Source organism: Silurus meridionalis, chromosome 14 (genome assembly GCF_014805685.1).
Source record: "Silurus meridionalis isolate SWU-2019-XX chromosome 14, ASM1480568v1, whole genome shotgun sequence".
Classification (NCBI taxonomy): Eukaryota; Metazoa; Chordata; class Actinopteri; order Siluriformes; family Siluridae; genus Silurus; species Silurus meridionalis.
Genome location: NC_060897.1, coordinates 21,717,935 through 21,740,434, shown reverse-complemented (window position 1 = coordinate 21,740,434; position 22,500 = coordinate 21,717,935). Strand labels below are relative to the sequence as shown.

Below are 22,500 nucleotides of genomic sequence, written 5' to 3'. Positions count from 1 at the left end.
TTATTGCATATTGTAAACTGCATTTTAACTTTATTTTTATTGTACATTATATACTGTGTATTATTGTATATTGTTATAGTGTATATTATTATCTCTATATATTGTTATTTTATATTGTATAGTGTGTATTAACTTTATTTTATTGTACATATTCTGTATATAATCGTATATTGTATAGTGTATATTAAGTATATTTCTATTGTATATTATATACTGTATATTATTATATATTAATATATACTGTATATTTTACTGTACATTATACACTACATATTATAACATTAACATTGTACTTCCTGTTTTTCCTTGAACTTCTTCCTGTTCTCACTTACTGTACACCTCTATCCAACTCCGCTCATTCTCATCCCTAATATTAACAAAGTAGATAAGAACTAACTAATAAATACCTTCTTGGAACCAATTCCATCTAAAATAAAGATTTTTTTATACACTGTGTTTCCAAAAGTATTGGGACACCCAATTTTTCCAGCCACATGTGCTCCTTTCCCAAACTGTAACCACAAAGTTAGAGAAACAATTTATAAGACGTCCATTGATGCTGTAGCAGAGACATTTCCATTCATTTAAACTTGGAGACCCAACCTGTTCCAGCATTACGATGCCCCTGTGCACAAAGCCAGCTCTATGAAGATATGCTTTACATGGGATGGAGTGGAAGATCTCCTGCTATAGAGCTCCAATCCTCATGAATGTGAACACTGACTGCACCCCATCCCTCCTCACCCTCACCTACATCAGTACCTGCCTTTACCAACACCATTGTGTATAAATGAATCTCACACAAATCTCCACAAAATCTATTGGAAGACCATCCCAGACGAGTGGTCCTACCTTACTGTGTTAAAGCTAAAGTTTGAAGGTTGTTCTATAAATAATGCATTAAATAAAGCGAGCGAAGGAAACTTTAATAAACATTGTCAAATTTAATAATTTGCTTATATCAAGGTATTATTTGATTTTGTTTAAATAAAGAAAAAGTTTGTAGTTTCAGGCTGTTTTATTAAAAGTCTTTGTTTGAATTGAGAATAGAACAGGGACAAGGGGGACGGGGGGGGACGGGGAGGAACAGGGAAGGTGTGCGTTTTGCTCGCGGTCAGATTGGCGACGTTGTTGTTTTTTTTCCCTACTTGTCTCCTGAGAGACCTCAAATCACCCCGAGCACTTTTTTTTCCTTTCCTTTTTTCCCCCCCTTCGAAACTGTTCAGCGTCCCCTCGAGGACACACAGAGACACCGAGCTGATCATTTCACGTTAATAACTCTGGGTACGGAGATGATCCGAAAAACATGTTGTTTCGTCGGAAACGCCTCGCGGGCTCCGCGGCGCAGGACGTCTAAGGAAGGGGGGAAAACAAAAAGTGGAGTTGAGACAAAACAGCGACTGCATAATTCATCTGTCACATGTGTAGACGTCGCGTGCTTGTTCTGACTTTAGCTCTCGTGTGACTTTGGGCCGCAGATGTGACGCAGGAAGCGGTGAAGCAACAATTCCGTCCTTCAAACGAAAACATTTAACGTGGGGTTTTTAGAAATTCTAAAGATAGAGGATTAGCGGAGATTAGGAGATCCACACGTTATACCGTATGCTAACTCCAATTAAGCCCATCAAATTAGCATACGTTTAAAATGCTAAGAAACATAATACCCGGATTCTGATATGACGCCAGTAACAGGTTGGAAAACAATCATGAAAATTTTCGAATCGTTTATCGCAGAAAGCACGCATAATCATCACTAGCTCATATCAGAGATTAGCCCCATCGCGGTGCTACAATAAATGCTTTTTGCATTTTCTTTGTGTTTTCATAGCCAGGTTTTGGTTCAACCTCTGTTTTTACACAATTCCTGTGTCCTTGACGCGTCTTTATTGAAGTGTCTGTAAAAGCTAAAGTATTGTTTAGCATTTAGCTGCCTGACTCAGCAATCACAATTTCCTGTTTATTTTTTTTATTTAATTTTTTAACTCATTTTGTTTTTCTTTTTTTTGTCTTTCATTTTTTCCTTTTTACTTTGTGCACAATGTTTGCCAGTCACACAATTTATTTACTTTTATTTTACATTTTTTATTCTACCTGCCCATTTAAAATTTTCATAATTTTCAATGTTTTTTTTTTTTACCTGCAATAGCATCCTCTGGCTCATGTGGTCCGATCCAACAGATGACCAACTGTAGCTGAAGAAGTTTTGATTTGGCAGCAAAAAGGGGACCAACACAATTTTAGGCAGGTAAAGGGGTAAATTTTTTTTTTCCCAGCGATGAGGGTTGGCCATGATACAGCGCCCCAGGAGCACAGAGGGGTTCAAGGGCCAATGAGTGGCAGCTTGGCGATACTAAGGCCTGACGTTCCATCAGTACCCAGAGCCTTAACCACTGAGGTTCCACTTACAGTAAACGACATAAACAAATTAAAATAAAATATTTTCAGGGCTGAACAACAGCAACCACAGTCAATTACAGTAAAACTAAGTTTGACCTAATTGACTCCAAATCAAACTTTCTTTCATTTATTTATTTAGAACTAACAGCGTCTGGATTATGACTGAAACGTAGCTTTTGAAAAGCGGCAACGAATCACGGCCGGGGCGTGACACCGCAAGTTCCCAGAGAGACCGAGGTTCCAGAGCGTTTGTTTACCATGGCAGCTTGCCTCCACACTGGGCCCTGAAGCAGGAAGCAATGAAAAAAAAAGTCTCTTTCACAAATTTCTCACTGTCAGCTCGGGCGTCCACACCTCTCGCCTCGCACGTGCACTCCTCAAAGCGAGGGTGTGCACATTTCACACACCTCCTTTATAGAGAGATATAAAGTAGTGAAATAATAAAAAAAAAATAGAGAGTGTAGTGTGTGTGTGTGTGTGTGTGCTGGGGAGGTGGTGGTGGGGGGTGATTTGGGAAGCCGAGACGTGTTTATCCACACGCATCTGTCTCATGTTGTTAATTGGGAGCATTTGCCATTTGGAAAGTGGCTGATGGCCTCCAGGCATGTCAAAGCAACCTGATACGAGGCGAAATACAGATTTGCTCGGAAAAGGAAAAGGATTTCATGCTAATGAGAGCGTTACAAAAGCTACAAAAAACAGTTTTACCACCTCTAAATAAAAAACACTGACCATCAGGCATTGGTCAAATACATAACAAACTGTAGAAGATTCTAGAAAGGGCGGGGCTGCTGTAGTACTGTAGTAGCGGGTGCCCTTACATTCGACTTCTCTCCACCTTTCTGTTACAAAACTCGTGATTCATGAGTCGGATTTATAAGCAGATTAGCATGAACATTAGAGTTAGCACCAATAAAATCTCGATCTTTTATAACTCCTTGCCCTAAAATAACCCAAATTCCTTTACTTCCAGGAGTAAAATCCAACGTTCCGTCCACAAGCCCTCTGTACCCCAGCAAGTCACCAGCGTTTTCGCTCCCCTTTTCCCCCCCTGCTCGCACCCGTGCCACATATTTAACCCCCGTGTTATCGCCTCGGCACGAAGCGCCCCTAATTGCAAAAGAGGTGAAGCCCTCGTGTCGCCCCACCACACCGCCGGCGCTGCTTTGACAGCGCTCACTTTACACACACACACGCACGCTGACGCCCTAATTAACCTCTCTCGATTAGGGCAATTAGCTCCTTGACTTTACACCTAATCCCTAAAAAGTGCGCTCGAGCCGTGACTTCTCTCCGTCTGGAGCCTGACACTTCAGCGACGCCATTACGTGGCATTTCGTCGGGTGGATTTGCTCTAGTTCCTATGAAAGTCCAATCCTGACAGATTGACAATGCTGAACATGATGTTTGGCAGCTAACAAAGATTTTTCTCTTTGGTGTAATTCAGTATGACATGCCCGACGAGGTGCAGGCGTAAATCTGTTTGACCATCAGATGATGTTTTCATAGTTGGATTCGATTTATAGCTGTGCCGGCTATAGGGCAACCCCATTTTGGCGCACAAAGGCCCTGTCATGCTGACGACCTTCATCGCACGGCCAAGTGCTAGTCTCGCTGAATGAGGCCATGTCCACCCGAAAACTTATATTTTCTATATATAAAGTCTGCATATTTTTCTCTCTGTGTTTTGGCCTCCCGCCCACACTGAGGCGATGTTTTTCAGTCAACGCAAACAAAACTTTTTGTAAACGATAATGTATTTTGGCTGCAACGTTTCAAAGAGCCGGAAAGTCAAAAAATGGCAGGCGGAAATGAAGCGGGTTCGAAGCGCCTCACGTTTTGCTCGTGCGGTACGGGGACGTGAGCGGTTTCGGATGTTTCAGTGTGGATGAGCGACTTTTGGGAAATGTGTGGACGCGGAGCATTTTTAGACTCAAACCTTGTCCATGTCCAGATCCGTGTAACATTAGATCAATCTATAGCTTGAAAATGGTGTTCCGGAAAATTCTGGATGATAAAAAAAACGACCGGCCGTATAACATGATCAAAGATTGAGGTTCGGTCCACAAAAGCCATAATACCTCCGAAATTGCACGGATTGTATTTTGTTGTACCGCGATTCTAATTGATATCTGATTGGCTGTAATGCAAGATGATGGATTTCTATTTGTTTGCTCCGTCTGACATTTTTTGTTTCTATAGTAACAACAGATCCAGGCACATGGAGAGAATTTCGGGTTTTCAGAAGGATGTTCTTCGATGATTGCGTTCATCCACCTTGAAAAACGTTGATGCTTTTCTACTCACCATGGTCATAAAAAGCTGGTATTTGCATTGTGTTGAATCAATCTGGCCTCTGTTTTCTTGATGTTTTTTGTGTTTAACACCACTCTGTGTAAATTCCACACAGATACGCTACAAGACTGCAAAAATCTGTGGAAACCCGACGAATAGATGTTCTATGTTCTTTTTAAACATAGTCCTCATTTTGCTGTTATAATAACCTCCACTCTTCTGGGAACATGTTCCCGTGGATTTTCTGGAGATTTGTGTGAGATTTCATTCAGCCACAAGTACCGATAAATGTGTGGTGAAGAGGTCTGGGGTGCATCTCCACATCACAAGATTTTCCACACACATCCAATCCATACCGAGCAGATCTTCATGGAGCTGGGTTTGTGCACAGTGACTCTGTGATGCTGGAACAGGTTTGGGTCTCGTAGTGGGTTGGAAATATTTTCATCAACAAGACGTCCTATACTATTGTGTGCCTTTATCTTCGTGATAACAGTTTGGCGAAGAACGACATAAGGCTGGAAAAATCAGCCTTATCGGTTATGTTCATGCTGCTCTCTTGCCACCTGATTGGCCGATTCGAATGTGATTAGCATTTCTACTATAAAATGTTTCCTGTGGCATCACATCCATCATGGAAAACTCTCATATATTGTACAAATGCTCACGTTTTTCTAGTTTTTACTCAGACAGGAAACACATCTGTTTTTTCTTTGTGCAGGCATAAAACATAGTCCGGTAGTCGTCTCATTGTTGGAACTATAAATACGAGCTTCAAATCCGGCGCGACCGAATCGACGCACATTTGTTCGAATCGGAAAAATCTGCCAGAGCGAAGGCCGTGATTCACGACACGGCAGCTTCTATATAAACCGACATAAAGTAACAAAACAGAAGGTCAGGATTAAAGCATGAGGATGTTGCTAGACTTTTCCATTTCCTCCAACATGTAATCGATCAGTCAGGACATGTTCGGGGTCTGAACTCTGCGTCTTCAGCTGGACTACGCAGGAGTCGTAAAAGAATAGTCATTGTATTGTTACGTTAAGAATGGAATGCTCAGAGGTTTGGGTTTTGGGTTTGCCCATTTTTGTCCCCCACAAATTTTATTTTAACATAATGTTCGTTTTCCATTTTATTTTATAAAAATGTTTTCATTATTTGTTTTACTTTTTGTTACATTTTTGTTTCATTAAATGGTTTAAATTATATATAATAAATATATAATATATATTATATGTATACACACACACACACACACACACACACACACACACACACACACACAGAGTAGCGATTTCAACAATCAAAAATGCATACAGTACATATAAAACACACATATTACATATTTTGTTGTATTGATTTGACTAATATTTATTTATTTGTTGCTTTATATTTCTTTTATATGTCTTATATGTCTTGATTATATTACTTTTTTTATAAAATAAAATGAATTATTTTCCTGTATATTATATTTCTTTTTTTACATTCTAAAATAATTTATTTTAATTTATATTATATTATGCTATATTATATTAAGACATTTTTACTTGTTAATACTGTTTTATATAAATGAACAAAAAATGTATAAATGGATTATCATACTATTACTATATTATATATATATATATATATATATATATATATATATATATATATATATATATATATATATATATATATATATATATAATATATATATATATATATATATATATATATATATATATATATATATATATATATATATATATATATATATTACTATTTATATTTATTAAAATGTATTATATTTAGGCTTAAAATTGTTAAACAGTCGTAAGTTTCCAGTTCAGTCTGACATTATAGCAGCTATAAATGTCTGTTCCCTCAACATTTAGAAAGAAACCAATCAGAATTGAGAGTTGTGTAGCGGCGTGGATCGAGTATACGGAGGCGCTCGGGTTCTCACTCATTGTTTGTCCTGGAAGATCTTCAGGGAGTGAACAGGACGGTCGGTTTTACAGGAACGGAGTTACAGACCGCAAACGTACGCGGCTGTATATTTGCGGGAACATTTTCTGATGTTGACAAGCGTGTAAGGGGCTTCCTGTTGGTGGTCTGCACGAGGGGTGTTCAAGGGTGGGAACGGAGAGGAAGTGGTTCGGTCCGCTGAGCTCTGGCAGAATTTGTAAATGTATGATCTAGATCGGAGGACGACAAGGAGATGAAAGTGTGAGAGAGAGAGAGAGAGAGAGAGAGAGAGAGAGAGAGAGAGAAATGAAATGAGCAATGGAGACAGAAGCAAAGAGCGCTAGGCCTGGTGCGAGTGTGAAGAGTGTGCGTGTGTGTCTGATTAATATTCATCAGGCGGAGAAGGCAGATGTGTCTGACATCTGTGTGATGTCAGCGTGTTGTCAACACATTGTTAGCACTGCAAACGTGCAAACAGATTAACGGGCTGCGCCGCCTTCTCCGAGTGCGAAAAAAAGAAGCGATTGCGGAGGAAGAAGGGAAGACAGCTTGTTCCTTCACTTCTTCCTGCCGAGCTTCCGATGCTCGGCTGCTGCCGCCGATGGTGTAAAGACGCTCCTCGTGCCAAGCCTCGGCTCGAGCGACTCATTCTTCCTAATTAATCGTTTCCAAGCAGCAACCGGAGTTGAGGTGCGACCTGCTGTTGATTGACAGACAATAAGCTCCGCCTCCCTGCTTAAAAGGTGTCTGTTTGTCCATTTCAAGGATGATTTAAAGTTTATTCTTGTGTGTGTGTGTGTGTGTGTGTGTGTGTGTGTGTGTGTGTCAGGGGAGGGTTAGGGGGAGGGGTTTGTATCACTTTGACCACATGACCAAGCATCAAATACAACGGATGTTCATGCATTTCACTAACCCTATTTTTTTTTCAATTTAGATTTTTTTTTTAAATAAAAGCTGCAAAACAACAATTTTAACAATTTTGTAAATGTTCATAATTGTAAACAGATTTCCTTATCGATTAACATTATAGAATCTTTTTCTACGTTTGTTTAATCGCATTTTTATTGAAGCCTGTTGTAAAAAAAAAAAAAAAACTCATTGCGACTTTTATCTCAGGATTCTGACTTTTTTTCTTAGAATTGCTTGATACAAACTCGCAATTACCTTTGCAGAAATGGGCTTCCATACATTTTCCCATAATTTTTATGAATCTATTTACATCTATTTACATTTTCTCTAAAATAATCAGTAAATAATTACATTTATTGCTATTATCTTATCAGTATTTAAATGTTCTTTTCAATTTTTTTTGCCTGATTTTTGCATTTTCTTTATTTTGTTTACTTTTTTGGGTTTTTTTGATACATGTTGATACAAGCTTTGATTTTTTACATGTGATTTTTATTTTCTTTTTTACTTTTTTATATTTTTTCCTTTTTTTTTTACATTTCAATTTTTTTTCCATTTTCTTTGTTGTATTTTCATTTTTTATTATATTCAGTTTGTTTTAATTTCAATTTTTATATATATATATATATATATATATATATATATATATATATATATATATATATATATATATATATTTTTTTTGTTTTGTTTTGTTTTGTTTTGTTTTGTTTCTGTATGTTCTTTCTGTTTTTGCTAATTAACATTTTTCTGTGTTCTTGATTATTTCTGACTATTGTTATGCTGATTTTATTTTGTATATTGTAATGTTTTTGTTGTCTTTTTCTTTTTTATGTTTTTAGAATTTCACGTTCCCTTTTTAAAAAAATGTATATTGTAGTTAGATAAAACAATACAATTATTAAATAAAATAATATAATTCTAGCTAATAATTGATCTAGGAATCATTTCCTCTCTGACTGAGGGACAGTTTATGAGCAGTAGAAAAGGGGTGTGGCCAAGCTTGGGCAGAAGAAAAAAACAGAAAGTGTACGACATACGCTACGACAAACTCGAACAAACTTTTGCTTCACAACATTCATCGAAAAATTGTTCTTGCTTTCAAGATAGTCATAAACCGGAGACCTTAAATAGTTTATGTGGAATCCGATGTCACAGCTGAAGACCTGCTGCTGCACCTGAAACGAAAAGGTGCGAATGTCAGCTGATTTGAAGGTGTGTTGTGATCCGACGTCACTTTTCACTCGCTTGGATGTGAACGAGCCGTCAGCGAGCGTGGTGTCAGGTGTTGAGCTGAATACATAAGAACATCTTTAACTTGCTGAATTCCAAAATATCTACACTACCAAACAAAAGAGCACGGGAACAACTTTCGGAGCTTCCGGAGCTCCACAATCATTAACGGTAACAAAATCACCAAATATACATTTTTAAATAAACACTAAATGAGCAAATGTATCGAGACACCTGACATTTCAGTCATATGACGTTTTGACACAAACGATCAAACTCCAAAAAAGTTGGCAACACACAAATATAAAATGCCTTGGAAGTGTGTGGAATATCTCATCCTGTAGATTTGCAGCCCTATTGAGCAGCTGTGAGATGAACTTTTCAGGCCTCCTACTGTACATCAGTACAGACTTTGCTAACAGCCTTTTCGCTGAAGATTTTCTTCTTCTTATTTCGGCTTCTCCCATTAGGGGTTGCCACAGCGGATCATCCGTCTCCATTTCCCCTGTCCTCTACATCTGCCTCTTTCAACCCAACTACCTGCATGTCATCCCTCACCACATCCATGAACATCCTCCTTGTCTTCCTCTTTTCCTCCTTCCTGTCCCTCCTCTGGACATATCCAAACCATCTTAAAGCCTTGTGGCTGAAGATATCATACACAAATCTTTACAAAATCTACTGGAACATCTTCCCAGAAGAATTGAGCTTATTATAAGAGCAAATGGGGACTTAATGTGGAATGGAATGTTCAAAAAAAAGAATCGTATGGTCAGTTTTCCACAAACTTTTGCCCAAGCAAGTATTTTTTTTCTTAATATGTATCATTGCATAACCACATCCCTTTAAATGGAAAACACCGTTTTAAATGAACTCATAAAGAAGAAAAAAGGACAAGTTCGATCTTGATAGAGTCCATGTGTTGGACCGAGGTGTGTCCATATCTGCCTGAGGTGGACAATGCAGGACTCTGTGTGGACACCCGAAGGACCATGTGTGTGGGTTTAAGTGGATGCTGACCAGATTCACTTCGTTCTCCTTCTTTCTTTCAACCCACGCTAGAAAAACATGCGCATTCCTGCCGCTCCCTGGTCTTGGCACGTAACCCTCTGTTGTGTGTGTTTTGGGAAAAGCTTCTGTCCAAGAACGATCTTCAGAAACCACCAGCTTCAAATCTTTCTCTTTTTTTTTTGCCCTGCTGCAAGCCTTTTTATTCGTGACATCGTGGGAATTGTTGAAAAAAAACGGAGGGAAAAAATTAACATTGGTTTTTTTTTACGGAGGGGATTTTGGCCAAACGATAGTTTCTAATGACAGACATGTGATTCGGGAAAATGTTTACATTTATTCCTACGCATGACACTTTGAATCATTGCGTTTAATCGTCCAGAGCGAGGACGATTACAGGCCAGGCACGGAGCTTGGGGGGGGGGTAAGTGGTCTTGCTCAAGAGCCCAGCAGCAGCTCTGTGGTAATGCTGGGATTTGATCTCACTAGAGCATGTTCAGAAAAACAGCACTCTGATTTAATGTTGAATGAAATGGATGTGCACCTTTTTTAGAGTGGTTTGTTACAGGTGTTTACATTATGAGGTTTTTTCTGATACATGACCAGGAATCATTCAATTGATCCAAATGAAGGTATACCTCCATCACTGGGACTGACAGGCTTAAAGGTTCTACCTCCTTGAATGGAACTAAAAATGGCAGAGGTCAAGCAGTTCCCACCAGAAATTATCATTAGAGACCAATTTTCTTCCTTACAAGAACTGGCAGGCATAAAGGCCATGCCTTTGTTAAAAGGACTGACAGGCATACAGGCCATGCCTTCTTTAAAAGGACTAAAAGGCATAGAGGCCACACCCTCTTTACCCATCAGTCCTGGTAAAGAAGGTGTGGCCTCTATCTGCTAGTCCTTTAAAGAAGGCATGGCCTGTATGCCTTTGTTAAAAGGACTGACAGGCATACAGGCCATGCCTTCTTTAAAAGGACTAAAAGGTATAGAGGCCACACCTTCTTTACCAGGACTGATGGGTGAAGAGGCCACGCCTTCTTCACCAGGACTGAAAGCCGTAGAGGCCAAACCTTCTTTACTTGTGCTGAAGGATACAGAGGCTTCCCCTTCTTGAATGGGAATAAAATGGTACAGATGTCATGCTTCTCTTTACAGAAACGAGATTTAGAGGTCCTCCTTGACTAAGGCACAAAGGCCACACCTTTCTTCCTATGAACTTGAATATGCAAAGTCTCCTTCACTCATTGACATGAGCAGAGGCCCTGTGAAAGGCCACCACTCTTTGACTGGGACTGAGGGACAGCAGACACTTCATTGGAACTGACAGTATACAGGCCACACCTTCTATACTTGAGATACAAGCTCAGAAGCCACACCTTGCTTCCCATGCACCTGAATATGCCAAGCCTACTTCACAATCTGACAGGTGCAGAGGCCCTATCAAAGGCCACAATTTTTTGATTTAGACTTAGATTTGGTGGATACTTCACTGGAACTGACAGAAAACAGGCCACACCTTCTATACTCTAGTTACAGCCCAAAAGGCCACACCTCATTGAATTGTGCAGAGGCCCCATCCTCCCTTGGAATAACAAGGGGCATCACTCCTCAAATGGGATTGACAACACCTCATTTGTCGGGACAGAAGATCACAGATGGTACACCTTTTTTCAGAAAGGAAAGAAGTCCACACTCAACTTGTGTAAGATGAGCCACCGAGTCCAGATGTTCTTATCTGGGATTGACAGATTGCCACTCCTTCTGTGGCACGCCTTTAATGTATGGCTAGGCGGAACTGACACGTGGCCACACCCCTCAAAAACGCTATTTGTTCTTTCTGATTCAGACTTGTGATATGTAAGGTTATATAAGTGTGTAAGTCTCTATGCTAATCTTGCAAACCAGTAGCCCTGATTCAGACCCACCTAACCATTAACGCTGCAATTTTGCGCGAGGGAACAGCCAGGTGTCCCTGCAGTCGTACCCATGACATCACCAAAGTGCTCATTGACTTATTACACTGTACTCTAAGTAGTTATTACAGGGAAGCTGAGCACCTGATAAGCGAACGAACGCACTGCAAACACAACAACCCACGTTAATGAGTTCCCCCAGTATGCCATGTTCTCCACACACCTTGCACTTAATGTGCTTCAAAAGAATACAATTATGCCTGTGATGGTGAAGCCTGACTCTTATTTGTCCTGCCTCGCTCCATCTTAATCACCTCGCTGATGAAGCTTCTCTCGTTATTAACACTGAGCCGGGTTTGTATTTTCGGCACAAACTCCTCACAGGAGGATTTTTGCTCCCAGGGGCGTTTGAACATCAGAGAAATAAATATGTAGCCTATTAGATTAGTAAATACGTTGTGTACATGTTTTAGTGATGTCATAACAGCTTCGGATCGAGGAAAATGGAAGTTAGAGTTTATATTTACATACCAAAGCCCAGAATAGGATTATATTGTACCGTTTGGTCAAGTATTTCACTTTCAAACCTTGGAGGGGGTTCATTCAATTTGATTTGATTGATCGATCATTTCGATCCCAAAGCAGCTTGATGGAAATAAATAGATTCTAACCAGACATTTTATTTTCATTAATTCATCTCTATAAGTTTGTTTTTAATGACCGAGCCAGTGGAGACGACATGAGGAAGAACCCGTGAGAGGAACCAAACTTTAAAAAGGAAACATCCTCATTTGGGAAAAACTAATTTATAGTTCTATCAATGTTGAGGTTATCAAATGACCGGTTGAAGATGTTTTTTTTAGTCATGTGACGCTGCCTGTCCTTCGACATTGCCGTGACGTTTTTGTGCATATGCGCAGTACAGGAACATAAGTGTTTTCCGACATTTCAGTGTGGATTAGCAGCTTTTGGGAAACGATTGAAAACAATAGTGTGCACACGGTGAGGACGCATTGTAAACAGCGTTTGTATCCAGATACATGTTTTTTTTTTCTCACAGAATGATTGTGAGATAAAAAGAAAAGAAAAGGCTGGAAGAAAAGTTTTGGTTTCGCGTCATTTGGCTTAGCTATGAATATTCATGAGCATGAACTAAATGATTGTGCTAAGTAGTTGTTGCAGATTTCAAGCCGTCACGTCTACTACCTGATTTTACTGTATAATCAAAACCCAAAGGCTCTCCGCTTTCGAACGTGTACGTCGGCGACGCGGTGCGTTCGCGTGGCAAAAAAATTAGCGATGGAGTGGAAATTGTTCCGTTCCAATTGCAAAAAGAGTGTAAGGGACATTTCGGGGCCGATTTGCGACGGCGCGAATATGCAGCGAGGAAAAGAGGAAGTGATCTCACTAAGTGATTTCCACGCTGTCAAATTAATCCGGGCGCCAGTTTTGCGTACAGTTAGCATCAAAACAGCATCAGCTTTAGCATTCCATATGGGGGTCTGACACCAGTACGGTGGGAGACAGATGTTTCCTTGCCGTCGCGTCATTATCGATGCAAATTTATTCATTAAACAATTTAATTGTGCTGGTGATTGACGGCCGGCCGGCATTATTACAGGAGAAACATTCCTAATAATACGTTAGACTTATTAACTCGGTGTGAAGGCAATAAGTGGAGCCGTGTTTATATAGATTAACCTCTGCTAATGTAGAGCTATGGGGCCGGCGTGCACGCGAGTGGGCGCTTTCATCCAACAAAGCACTTTTATTACTTTACAGGCTTCGGAGGCACCGTGTTAACGATTACGGGTCCCCTCCGAGACTTGACCTCCTGACTGATCCAACAAGGGCTACGTAGCGCTGGATTATTCTTCACAAAATAAAAACCCAGACGGAGAAAAAGAGAACAATAAAGTGGTGGATCTTTAATGAGTCCCGTTTTTTTTTTTTAAGCTAATTGAATCTGTGCATTGGTTTCTGAGGAACCTGACGAGGTGGTAACGAACCTCATGGTCACATCGCAGCAGATTCGGTTGATCTCTAGATTGTTTATCACAGTAGAGGCAGGTGAGGCAAGAACCAAAAGGCAAAAACGTAAGAGGCAAAAGTAGAGGCAGTTTAGGCAGGTGAGGCGAGAACCAAAACAACCAGACCAGAAATGCAGTATAACAGAGCGTTGCATGACAGACAGGAATCTCAATGAGTATAAATAGAATTAAAGCAAGAAACACAATGAACACAATTCAACAAATCTCCTTTCACTGCAGTCACAGCTGCTCCACCAGCATACATCATCTCTAGATCGTGCTTTTTTCTGTGCAAGGGCAAGTCCTGTGTTTTTTGTCAACAGCTTTTGTTGAAAAGTCCATCCTGTAAATAGCCTTGTACAGTGGTGCGAGCAAAATTTGTTCTCCTCTGTAGTCATTGTGGAATAAAAAAACGGCTATTAAATCCACAGGAATATATGTAAACTTGTGCAGTTTGCTGACGAAAATGCTGACGTGATTGGATGGCTTCTAGAGGGCCTTGAGGTGATCAAATCACAATCTGATTAGAGCAACAGCTTTAAGCAAAATGGAGTTTATGCTGAAAAAGTGCGCATGTGTTGACTCTGAAGGCGTCATATGTCTATGACCACGGCAACACGCGATGGCTGAAATCTGATTGGATGGAAACTCTAATACAAATGACACTCAGTGGCACCAGGAAATGACGCTATTAAGAGAACGGCTATAGGGAGTAATACAGATTCTTTGGCGATAATGGATTAAAACATGACTTTTGTGTTACAGATTAGACATATACATCCTTATCTATTTATTCATCTTGTCCAAAGAGTGTCTAAGTGTCTACACTCGGTGAAAAGTGGGTGGATTTGATCGAAAAATTTGGCTATCGAGAAGAACTAAGAATGTGCCGAAATAATTTAGGTCTGTTGACGTAAATTGAAAATGGTTGATTTGATAAATGTAAAAAATCCTCACACAGAATTCTGGATTCATTTGTACACAGCGATCAAGCTGGAATTTTTCAGTGATCGCCAGCTCATGTTCGCTTAGTTGGTGAGAAAGCAAAAAATTGCATTACAGTTTGCTAGTGGAAAAAAAAACAATGCATGCTTACTGTATGTCATCTAAAGCCAGGGGTCCATCACTTGGGAGTCCAAAAGTGATCCACAAACTGCCTTTGTTTGTGTGTGTGTGTGTGTGTGTGTGTGTTTAGGTTTCCATTCCAAACAAGGCCAAACCACACCCGATTCCACCTACTTCATCAGCTGAGCTCTTGTTAGACTCAGGTGTGGGTGATTAGCGCTTGGCTGGGATGAAAACCCTAGAAAACCCTCCGAAACTTTCCATTGAAGATTGTACACATGTGCGCCAACAGGTCTCCTGTAGCACACTAATTTTATTAGCACATTAGCTCCTTATTTGATTCAAATACCATTACACAACTCACAACTGGTCTTGTTTTGTGACCTGGGTCTATTTTTTATTAATTTCTTTCCCTTTATTCTGCCCTTCAGTTTTAGTTTCAGTTTCCGGTCCCAAACTGTTTCAACAAAACTTAAGGCACACGATTTCCCTTCAATTTGATGAACCTCTACAAAATCTAGAGGGAATACCTTCTCAGAATGGTGAAGGTTCTTATAACAGTGAACAGAATGTGAAATGGGATGTTGGAAAATCTTATGTTCAGGTGTCCACAAAGTTTTGTCTATGTAGTGTACGAGTTATTTTAAAAATTAATTGTAGCATGAGTTGACTAGCGTCACGCACGAGACGTTCCAGCTTCATTCATATTAAGAAAAATAACTAAAAAAAAGTTTAAAAAGCTTTCCAGATCCATAAATGATCTAAAAACTATTAAAGAAGCATTAAAAAATTATTTTTTTCAAATGAAGAATGACGTGTCACACTTTGTTGTCCGTGCCTTCTTGACCCGTCAGCTTTCGGGGGCCTCCTGCTCGAAGGATGTTGTTTCAACCTCTTTAGCGCTCCAGGGCTGTTTGGCTTCACCACCCTCTGGGTGAGAAATGACCCTGGACAGGAAACGGAGCGTGTGTCATACAGGAAGTGTCGGTTTTCTTCTTCTGGCTGTGATAACCACCTGATTTTCTCCTGACTGGAGCTAGAAACAAATTGTGCTAATTATCCATATAGCTTTTGTGCTTCACACATTAAAGACTCAACTAAAACTCGTAGGAGTGATTAGCTTGTTTGGTTGGTTGTTAGAATGATATTTCATGTAAACATTCCTGTCAGAAATGTGCACTATATGAAGCTCAGACTGTAACAGGAAATTGAACAAACGATGCATTAGCATTTTCACGATGATTAGCAACGCATTTCTTTAAATCACTGGCTTACAATGAATACCTGGGAAACAAAAGGCGATTAGCATGAAATTGACTGGCGTTTTGTCATTACTAGCGCTGTAACCATTAGTCTTTTCCAGGTTGAGTATTCCTTTAAGAGTGCTGCCTATAGCCTGATGCCTTTTCCACATTTCGCAATACACTTCCTGTAACTTGTCTCTCCTCTCTTACGACCTAGCTGACAGCTCTTGATCCTCTAAATATGTTCATGTGCAGTTTATTGCACCCTGGGAGTTTAGAGGAATACGGTAATATATCAGTTACCTTGGCCGTCTCCCTGAGCAAACATGGACGAGATAAGTTTAGACGCTCCGCCGTATATTAGTTAGCTTTGAGCGGCAGCCATGTTGGCCTCTGAAGTGGAGCCGGGTTTTGTCCTGCTGATCTGCGATGGGGTAGCTAATGTTTTGCTCGGCCCAAAGGAGTGCAAGAGCGATGAGTCCCTCCATCACTTCGCTCTGAAATATGGAACCTCTTCACCGCTGCATACCGGCAATAAAATCTTTATTTCATATCCAGATGGCGGCTATCCTGTGGTACTTTATGGCTAGAGATGCTAGCGAGGAGGGCGTCTGAGGGATTGGAATGAGGATGAGGAGCTTGCCCATGAAAAGGGGCGCTTTACAATGTGCCCCGGGGCAGGTTAGGCTAAGGGTTGGCATTTGTGCAAATATTTCATTCAAGCATCAATCAAAAGATGTTTAAATTATTAAAATATAAGAAAACAGGAAGTAGGTGTGGACTTTGGGTTGGCCAATCTAAGTGAAAGAGGTGTAGATACAGTAAAAGAGGCATGGCCTTGGTGTCAGACTCTTTAAGGAGGAGGCGTGGCCTTTTTAATTTGTAAGTCTCTGAAAAAAAAAGTGTGGCCTTTGTGTCAGACTCTTCAAGAAGGAGGTGTGGCTTTTTAAACTTGTCAGTCTCAGAGAAGGAGGAGTGGCCTCTGTGTCAGACTCCGAGGAGGAGGCATGGCCTCTGTGTCAGACTCTGAGGAGGAGGCATGGCCTTCTAATTTGTAAGGCTCAGTGAAGGAGGCGTGGCCTCTGGATGGCAGTCATAAAGAAGGTGGTGTGCCCTCTGTGCTTGTCACACTTTTTGTGAAAGGAGGTGTGGCCTCTATTTATAAATCTCAGGGGATAAAGGTGTGGCCTGTGTGTATATTGTTTCAGTGATTGGGATCTGTCTTTTTTATTGGTCATTCTTAACAGAAAAGGTGTGACCTCTTTGTCAGCCTCATTAAAAGAGGTGTGGCTTTCTTAAACGAAGGACACATGATCTCTAGAACAGTCAGTTGTCCCTTAATAAAAGAGCCGTGGCCTCTTTGCATGGCACACTTTTTTAAAATGGGGTGACATCAATTTCTAAAATAGAGGTGTGGCCTTATGAATTCTAGGGAAAAAGTGTGCCCTGCATGTCAGTTTTTGTGATGAAGTCCTGGTCATCCTTAGCAAAAGAGGTGTGGCCTCCTTGTCAGTCTTATTAAAGTGGGCGTGGCTTCTTTTAGTCTTGCAGTATATGTGTTGCTTTTTTGTTGTTTTATTATAGTGGGTGTGGCCTTTTGATATCCGTCTTAATGAAGGACGTAATCTCTGCACCAGTTAGTTTTAATGAAGGGGTGTGGCCTCTGGGTTTGTCACACTCTTTTTTTCAAGAAGGAGTGGCTTCTTGCTCCATGCCGAACTCGGTGAAGCGTGCATGGCCCTGTATGTGTCGGCTTAAACCTGCAAAACAATCTGTAACAAAAGTAACCGAAAGAAAATCAAAAGTATTACGTCATAACACATCGCCATAGAAACCGATCAATACCTTGCATACACGCTGCTGTAATCGTGTTTTTCCTGCGTCTTCATACCTCTGGCTTTGTGCTTGATCATTTGCACGAGTCCTACTCTGTTTGTCCCAAACTCCTCACACACACACACACACACACACACACACACACACACACAAACACACACACTTTATCCTTCAGGCTATTTGGACGGCCCTTTTTCTTTGTGTTGTTCCACATCTATTCGTCCGTCTTTTTTTGCCCCCAAAGCTGTTTTATTAATAAGTGCACCCCTCATAAACAATACAGTGTCTGACATCTACAGCACTCAGCTATTTCATCACGCCCAGATTTCATCAGCTTCTCTTGATTGCACGTTTTTCGTGCAACACACTTGTCAGTTGCATTGCCGGGGGCAGGGGGTTGCAAGGGGTGGGGCAAAGGGCTTATTTTTTCTTGCACTGTTGCAAACAAGAAAAATGTTCTTGTTTCTCGGATAACGTTTCGGAAACAGAAGGCTCGTATGGCTGAGCGCCATGGAGCTAGTTCTAGGTGATACATAAATATACATTTTCAAAGTGGTATCAAAAAGTTTTGAGACCAACATGTACTTTATTTATCTATGTTTACACAGTATCACCTTTAAAAATAGTCCCCCTGCACAGCGCTCCCAGCATTCTGGAATGTGTCCTGTTTGCAAAGGGTGTCAAGTGCCTTCTGTGAGTCGTGCTGGATCTCCAAAATGCAATGGTAGCAAAACGGTAACCCTTGTGCTGGAGCTTCATCTTCAGATAGAGGGCGAATTCAGTAGGAGCCAAATGGTCAGAATAGCTGGTAATGGATAGCACCAGTTGCACAGCTCCCGATATACACAGGACGATGACTTTTGGCACAATGACTTATGACTGTCGGTGCCCCTTGTGACTGTGCAAGCAGCCTTTTGCTTCCATCTGTAGTGTTTCAAAAGTAGTCCTGAAAAATTTCTACATATATTATGTATATATATATATATATATATATATATATATATATATATATATATATATATATATATATATATATATATTTCTTTATTAGGAACGATGAATACGTCTTCCTATATTTTTCCTCTTAAGTGATTTAACCTGTTGCGCATGCTTTTTTGATCGGTACAAATGGAAAGAGTGATTATATTATCTGCCATTACCTTGGACTTCCTGTAACATTCTGTCATTTTGTCCTGTTTGGTATTCAGAGGAAACACACGGCATGCTAATTTCCACACAGAAAAAACGACAGAAGAGAAGAAGTAGAGTGGGAAAAAAAAACCAATGTGTGGCATCTCAATGAAGTGCCCAGTGTCTCACATTCCTGGCTTAATTGCCACATGAAGCAGGTTGAGAGGATTTGCCATGCTGTCTAAGAGACTGCTGAGAAAAAAAAGCGACCATGCGGACGTGTAGCCTGTTCCAGCCCTTTTATTCTGTCATTTTGAGAGGAGATGAAACACTACGTGTTTGCTAGCAGCAATTATATACTTAAATAAACAAGTTTTCTCACAGCTAAGTGCAGCTAGCAAACAAATGAAATAGCAAATATTTAAAAAATATAAAACTTACTATTCATTTGTTTGTCAGTTTATTTGTTTGACATCAAACCTGTTAGAACTTAAATAAAATGCAGAAATCCTGAAGATTTTTGCCAGTGTCCTACTTTAACTCCATGTCCCTGAGTGAGGAACAGGGCTAGAATGCTAGCATGCTAGCGTATCACTAGGTAATATCCTCAGGCCTACATCTGGTCGGTCGTCTCCGGTTCCCGCGGCTCGATCGACACGTTAACGTGATCACCTCGGGGGTGGATTACTACCTGTTCGTGTGTTTACTACCTGTATTTACTGCTCCGACTGCTTTTCAGCCGGAAAGTTCAGTATTCCCGTTCAGTGATACTCCGGAATCCTCTCTGCAGGAATCCTGGCTCCATAAATCAGAATTATGGAACAATAACTCGCCTGGGCTCTTTTTTGATTCTTTGTCTTCTTAGAAAAAAAAAAGCTTTTCTGGAAATAATGGCAAACCCCAGGCCAAAGAAACCGGAACATCTTAAAGGAAATCTGACTCGAATTTCCATCCCGGGTTTACAGAGCACCTGTTTTAGGGCTTTTTCCAACGCTGGCACTGAACAAGCTGTAATTCTCCAGGAGTGTATCCGAGTTCTCTTCCAGACTAGGAGGAAGAGACGCTTCACTCTGAGACAGGAGATGATGATGATGATGATGATGATGATGATGATGATGACAGTGTATTTTTAGGTTGTTCTTGAAAACACTATTTTCTGTGAGGAAATCTGTTTGTAAAAAAAAAAAACTAATAAATAAATAAACATATTACATTAATGTAATAATTAATTAATTAAATAAATACTACCCAATAAAACCAATGCAAACATGAAAATAAAACTAATAAATAAATATAAGATTTAAACCACAAAAGAATTCAATAATAAAAAAACTAAAATATGAAATAATAAATATATATTAAAAAAATATATACATTTAAGAAGATTTGTTCTGATATATAAATATATATATTTAATGTTTTAAATTAATAATACATTTTTATTAAATAATTTTTTCATATAAATAAATTAATAACTATTAATTATTGTTTTAAAAACATAAAAAACCTGTCCATATTAAAATTATATCAGAAATATTGAATTCATTGTTGTTATTTAAAATATATTATTAATATTATTTATTAAAAATGAATTTTTTAATGTAAAAAAATAAAAGTATTGACCATTTTAATAAAGAAACAGTTTTGCTCAGCATGTTATTTTCCCCGACAAACTTCTTGATAGATGAATAGAATTAAAAAAGAAGAATAATAAATGTGAAACAATAAAGCAGTATCGGAGAAATGTGAGATCTATTGTGTTCAGGATTTTCAGCACGTGTGCACATGCAGCTACTTTACTAATAAAATGCTGCTGTGGGTGTGCTGAAAAATTGCAAAACTTTCCGAAGCTGTGGGTTAATTGCAGATGAACGACGTCCAGCGAATGCCTCTCCCTTCCCACAATGCCCAGGGACGCACTATGAACCCCCGCCAACGAAGGCCTGAGCAATAGCACCGCTAACGACCCTGGAAGCCTTCCACCCGGCCTCGGACAGGGAGAGATTCTCGCGTTTTACGATTTTTCCCCCTCTATCTGCGCTCCGTTCTGCTGATTTCTGTTCCAGCGTCGCCTCTAAAGTAGGCGATGGAGAAATACCAAGCCCACGCTTCATGGTTTCCTCGTTTTTTTATATACTGAGAAGGCAAAACCCAGAACTGACTGGGGACGAACATGGAACTAATGTACGAGTACAGAGCTGCGGCGCTCTTTTTTTAAAACAGGAAGTTGAAAAAAAAACATCCTTTCCTACTAGGAAAGGACACTGGATCAAAGTGGGAACTGAGGGGGATGCACTTTGTGTGTGTGTGTGTGTGTGTGTGTGTGTGTGTGTGTGTGTGTGGGTGGGTGGGTGGGAATGTACAGTATGTTGGTGTGTGAAAAAAAACAAACACAGAGCTTCTTGCAGCAATTAGCGTGGGCTTACAATGAGCCAAAACAATTTGGGCAGGCCACCTAATCAAAACCAGTGTGCTCCACCGCTGTGTGTGTGTGTGTGTGTGTGTGTGTGTGTGTGTGTGTGTGTGTGTGTGTGTGTGTGTGTGTGTGTGTTGGGTTAGTCTAGTTGGGATTCCAATTTTTAAACAAGATGGTTGATTCACTAAGCATCCTGTTTTGTGAGTGTTTGATTTCATGCTCTTTTAAATCCATGCACTGCTTATGTAAGGTCATAAGCAGAAAGAGTTATAAGTGGGTATTAGCAGTATGAGATATGAGACGTTATAAGCATCATGACAGTATAACCTCTCATGATGCTTATAACCTCTCATATCTCATACCGCTTATACCCACTTATAACTCTTAATATAGTGGGTATAAGCAATATAAGATATAAGACGTTATAAGCATCATGAGAGGTTATACTCTAATGATGCTTATAACGTCTCATATCTCATATTGCTTATACTCACTTATAACTCTTACTGCTTAAGACATACATAACTCTCCATAGCTCTAACTGCTTATAACATAGCTCTTGCTTCTTATGACCTTTCATAACTCTCATTACCTTTAACTGCTTATAACCTTTCCTAACTCTCCATAGCTCTTACTGTTTATAACCTCTCATAGCTCTTAGCTCTTATAACCTCTCATAGCTCTTATATCCTCATATAGCTCTTACTAATTATAACTTCTCATAGCTTTTACTGCTTATAACCTTACATAACTCCCGTAGCTCTTATTTCTTAAACGTTCATAGTTCTTACTGCTTATAAACTCTCATAAATGTCATTACCTTTTACTGTGTATAACCTTACATAACATAACTTTTTATAGCTTTTACTGATTATAAGCTCTCTTAACTCTTACTGTTTATAACCTTTCAAAGCTCTTATTGATTATAACGTCTCATAACTATTACTGTTTATACTTTCATTACTGCTCTAACTGTTCCATAACACTCATTAGCTCTCACAACTCTTACTGATTATAACCTGTAATAGCTGGTACTGCTTATAACCTCTCATAGTGCATATGCA

General features: G+C 39.7%; 1 protein-coding gene and 3 long non-coding RNA genes across 4 annotated transcripts in view; 1 reads left to right on the top strand and 3 right to left on the bottom strand.

The window, feature by feature from the left end:
- The window catches only part of LOC124397258 (probable carboxypeptidase X1), a 74,393-nt gene extending 59,448 nt beyond the window's left edge, over positions 1-14,945 (bottom strand). Inside the window, exon 1 of the mRNA XM_046866787.1 lies at positions 14,841-14,945. Within this exon, the coding sequence (XP_046722743.1) occupies positions 14,841-14,850 (10 nt within the window). The 5' untranslated portion in view covers positions 14,851-14,945. The remainder of the gene's footprint in view (positions 1-14,840) is intronic.
- Positions 6,684-22,500, top strand: part of LOC124397259 — a 17,692-nt gene continuing 1,875 nt past the window's right edge. Inside the window, exon 1 of the long non-coding RNA XR_006927899.1 lies at positions 6,684-7,388. This is a non-coding gene — a long non-coding RNA (uncharacterized LOC124397259). The remainder of the gene's footprint in view (positions 7,389-22,500) is intronic.
- Positions 15,614-16,389, bottom strand: LOC124397261. The gene is made up of 2 exons (XR_006927901.1): positions 16,357-16,389; positions 15,614-15,845 (listed from the first exon to the last, which is right to left on the bottom strand). It is a non-coding gene; the product is annotated as an uncharacterized LOC124397261 (long non-coding RNA).
- Positions 19,462-22,500, bottom strand: part of LOC124397260 — a 12,531-nt gene continuing 9,492 nt past the window's right edge. The window contains exon 2 of the long non-coding RNA XR_006927900.1: positions 19,462-20,188. This is a non-coding gene — a long non-coding RNA (uncharacterized LOC124397260). The remainder of the gene's footprint in view (positions 20,189-22,500) is intronic.